This window comes from Chinchilla lanigera, unplaced genomic scaffold (genome assembly GCF_000276665.1).
Source record: "Chinchilla lanigera isolate Chin_1 unplaced genomic scaffold, ChiLan1.0 scaffold00011, whole genome shotgun sequence".
NCBI lineage: Eukaryota > Metazoa > Chordata > Mammalia > Rodentia > Chinchillidae > Chinchilla > Chinchilla lanigera.
Genome location: NW_004955412.1, coordinates 24,755,080 through 24,759,888, shown reverse-complemented (window position 1 = coordinate 24,759,888; position 4,809 = coordinate 24,755,080). Strand labels below are relative to the sequence as shown.

At 38.6% G+C, this 4,809-nt stretch overlaps 1 protein-coding gene across 1 annotated transcript; it reads right to left on the bottom strand.

The window, feature by feature from the left end:
• Positions 1–3,402: 3,402 nt before the first annotated feature.
• Positions 3,403–4,341, bottom strand: LOC102022685 (putative olfactory receptor 10D4). Its single transcript, XM_013510992.1, has one exon. The coding sequence runs from the start codon at positions 4,339–4,341 to the stop codon at positions 3,403–3,405; it is 939 nt and encodes a 312-aa protein (XP_013366446.1).
• Positions 4,342–4,809: the final 468 nt, after the last annotated feature.

Here is a 4,809-nt window from a genome sequence, read left to right as displayed (position 1 = left end):
ACTATCAGTATTTAAAATGTTGAATAATAAACTATGAATTATGTGAAATATCAAAATGATATGAAAAGTAACACAATTTATATTAATGATGTCATTACCATATTAAACAGAAGCTGATAAGGGGCTAGGGATTTAGCTCAGCAGCACAGTGCCTGCCTGGCAAGTGTGAGATCAAGAGTTTGACTCTTGGTACCGGAAAAAAACAAACAAACAAACAAAAAAATGATAGAAGAATGGGATTATCACTGAGTCTGATGTTTAGAGAAGGTATTAGGAAAAGTGTACGGAACAAACAAACATCTAAAGTATGTGAGTGTCACAGGGCAAGAGAGGAGTACAGTAAACATCTCAAAGAAAACCATGTGAAAATATAAGTGGCTGTGGTTATGTCTTTAACATGTAAAACAATCCAAAACAGAAAGAGGTGTTCCCATCAGAGTAATTTTAAATAAAATGGAATTGTATCTTGGAAGCATCTTGACAAATATATGATAAAAGATAGAGTGTAAGTTTTCTCTTACTGAGTGTGGGCTGGACTCAGTGACTTCTAATTGCAAGCAAAGGAAAACAGGAGCAATAGTACATAACGCTGCAGGTTTTCTATTGGAAGGCTCTGCACAGCAGTGCTTGGACTCCCCAGTGAATCACTCACGATGACGTCAGCAGCTGCTGTGATGCGAGGACACACAGGAGGCTGAAAGAGAGGTCTCTGCAGGGAGAGAGGAACTGAGGCCTCCTGCTAACAGCCCTGCCCTGAGCACCTTGCCAGCAGATTCTGCTTCACATCACTGCCTCCCTGGGGATCAGAGTGACCTTTCACATTTTTTTACTATTTTAAAGAGATTTTTAAAAACAGTAAAAACAATGCAGAATTTTAAAACAAAGATGATAAGAAATTAACAATGGTTGTTATACTGTGTATTATTATCTTCAAAGTTTTTGTCTTTGTATGACTCTTATTTAGCAAGAACTCTACATTTAGAAACCAGTTAGATGTAGTGTTTTAAGTGAGTTGGGAAATCAGTGACCGAATGAATACATGGAATTGCCATGGTGTAGAAAGGAGCCAAACGTATCGTTTTCCTGTCCATTTCTGTTACTGTTGCCCAGACTACGGTCCTACTTCTACCCAAGCCATCACTATGGTCTACATGCAGTTACTCAACCTCTCTGTGCCTCAGGTCTCTCATGTATAATTAAGGACAGTAACCACATCCAGCTAATGGACATACAGTTTAGATTCAATTAGTTAGCATATTAAAATTAGTTATAACAGTGAACAATACACATAAAGGAGGATATAAAGACAGCTACTGTTACACAGGATGTATGATACTACAGTTTTTATAAAGTAGGAAGCCACAGAAAAGGCTAAGGCCACTGTTACAGGTTCAGATATCATGGATATAAATATTTCCTTCTTCTCATGTTCTTTGTTAGTGAAAAGAATGTATCATAGGATCTGCCTTGTACAATTCTGTGAATAGCTCAGTCAATACAGTAAGGTATTTTGAACATTGTCATACATGTAATAAATAGATTTTAAATGTCAGTTCTTATTGTACATATTTAAGTAGATGACTAGATATTTGGACCACTGAAATGAATTTGATTGATAGTTGAAATATTCAAAAATAGAATTGTCTTGTCTTCAATTACTTACAAATATATTACATTTTCAAGAAATGGGCAGTACCTAGACAAGATAGAGAATTTTTTCATTGATGGTTTTCCTCTGAAAACTTACAAAATCTATTCTCTTATTTTCTACAAAAAGATTAATACCCATCCTCCCTCTTGATGCATAATAGATGAAGGTAAACATCAGACTTTTAGGATAGACACAGGAAATCAAATCCAATACGACTTATTTTGTAAGAGGACAATAAGTTTAATGTCGAAGAAATTACAAACTGAATATTACTCAGATAGAAAAACAAAGTGGAATGGCATTTGCTCAGGGAAGCCTTAAATCAGATCCCAGGCACACTCACAGCTGAATTCTGACTGAGCTATTGTACAAACTAGCCAAGGTTCATACTGACCTAGTGTGTTGAGGTGAACAGTGACTTCTGGAATGAAATCACGAGCCTTTGTGCAGGTTTGTAAAACCATCCTGTAACTGCAATCAAGTTAAGGTCATTATGTCTCATTTTAGGTACCTTATTTTCCATGAACTTCATCCTGCAAATTGGCCCCTGAAACATTATCCGCTTATTTAACCTTTGTTCCCTCACCTTGCATTAGTTTTGTGGAGCCTGGAACATTGGATTGTCTTCAGACACTGTGAAAGAGTGGACAAACAACGTACTAATATTTTTCTTTAAAGTGGAATAATGTTTAACTTACATGGAAATAATGTGTTTATCTAAAATTTTAGGGACTGTCAGGATACAAAAGTTGTTTGTCATCTCAAGAATATTCTGGCAGAAGAAAAAAAGAGAAAAAGAAAACAGGCTACAGATGACAAAAACCCACTCAGCATACCACCTTCCTGCCCGCTACCTTTTTTTCTCCCCATAACAGCCCTCTTCATGTACATGAGTTCCAGAAGCTGGTCTCCTTTTGGGAGCAGTGTGAATCTTCTCAGCAGTCAGTGCTTGAATAATGCATTTTCTTCCCACCAATGCTTATCTCTTAAGTATTGGCTTCTGAGCTCTGAGCAGTCTACCAGGACTGGCCGCATTCTCATTTGCTTCCCTGGATGCACTAATCCATTTATTATAAGGCAATTTTAAACTCTGCCACATCATTCACAATTCCTTATAAAGAAATACTGTACTTAACCCCTGAAACTCCCTTGCACTTTCAGAGCAGGGAGCACCTTGGAAGGCAATGGTGCACACCTTCATGGCTGTTTGAATCGGGCATCACCAATGAGAATCTTTCTTGGTTTCTGTAGAGAGTTTAAGGACATATTTACCAAACTGCACTTCTGTTTTCAAACTGCACTTCTGTTTTCAAACTTCATACATCATCATACACTAAAAACAAGCTTTATTGAATGACCCAAAGTGATACTATAGTAAACAGAGAAATGTATAAATTTTCAAAGCAAGAAAGTAGAGAAGGAGAAAGAAGATAGTCTATGGTCTCCAAAATATTGCAGATCTATGATAGTAAATCTAAAGGGAATTGCAACAAGAACACATTGTGTGGAGTGGAAGAGGTACGTTGTTTTGTCAAATTACAAAAATGAGAAAATTCTGGGTTAATACAAAACACCTTCCTTGAAGATGTAAATCTATTGCCATTACAGAACTCTCTGGTCATTAATATTATAACTCCCCAAAAATGAGAGATATTAACTTTGCGTAGTTCAGCATTTGACAACCATACTCTTGCAGGAATGGATCTGAAGCAAGTCTCCAAATAATTTGAGAGAGGAATTGTTCCTATTCCTTATACCCTAGAAGGGTGGGCAGTTTCAACTAACACCTTCCTCAGGGCCAATTTCACATCTTTGTTTCTCAAGGAATAAATCAAAGGATTCAGGCAAGGAGTGATGACATTATTTAATACTTGAACTACTGCATCCATCCAAGGGCTGGAAGCTGGCCTAAGATAGACGAGAATTACAGGCCCATAGAAGAAGAGGATTGAAGTTAGGTGGGCACTGCAAGTGGAGAAGGCTCTGCGCCTGCCTTCTGAGGAACGGATTTTCAATATGGACAAAACAATGCGAGTATAAGATGTGAGGACAAGAAGGAAACATGTCAGTGAGACAACACCCACATTGGTTAAACTCACCATCTGTGCTATCGAGATATCTGCACAAGCCAGGGGAAGCACCACTGGGATATCACAGAAAAAGCTGTCCACCTCATTGGGGCCACAGTAAGGTAACCTGAAGATAAGAAATGTGAGGATACACCCATGGACACAGCCCCCCAGCCAAGTGCCCACTGTCAGGCCAGAGCACACCCTATGGTTCATAATGACCGTGTATCGCATGGGGTGACAAATGGCCACAAAGCGGTCATAGGCCATCACGGTGTACAGGAAGCACTCGGTGCAGCCCAGGAAGTGGTAGAAGAAGACCTGAGAAGCACAGCCCTGGTAAGAGATTGTGCGGCTTTGACCCACTAGCAAGACCAACATCTTGGGGGAATTCACAGAAGGGAAAAATATATCAAACACAGACAGATTTGCCAGGAAGAAATACATGGGGGTGTGGAGGGTGGAGGAAGCCAGAATGGTGAGGAAGATGATGAGATTTCCCAGCAGAGTGAAAACATAGAAGGTCAGGAATAGACCAAACATCATGGTCTCCAGCCCTTCTGTATGAGAAATTCCCAGCAGAACAAACTCTGTCACAGGGGTGGAGTTCCCAGCCTTCATGTGTCAGGTTGTCCTGAAAAACAAAGCAATATTCATGAAGTAAGACCAAAGAAAGCGAGAATACCTTCCTGACAAAATGACTTTTATTTAAGTCAGTGGCTCCCTGCAAATTGAGGAGATACAGGGACCTGTAACGAATGTGCCATTCAGGTTAAATTTAGAAGTGTATGATATTTGACCCCACTTTTAAAAAATGCTACATGAGGAAACAGAATAATTTGTGATTAGCAAACGTCTTTCAGTTGGCCGCTCTTGTTACTAATTATATTCACACTTTTCAAATATCTAGTTTATCATCAAACAACCTGGCTTATTTGAGAGCCATCTATCTGCCTCATGAAAAGTTTATAAGGTGTTAATCTCATAATATCAACTCAGGTATAGTTTATTTATAATTTATGTGAATGACCCATATACATGCATACAAAAATTGAACATAAAGGCACATGATATAATCCATTCTGTTCA

Bases quoted from the DNA above. Each gene is read 5' to 3' on its own strand.
- LOC102022685 (XM_013510992.1), bottom strand. From the start codon at position 4,341: ATGAAGGCTGGGAACTCCACCCCTGTGACAGAGTTTGTTCTGCTGGGA.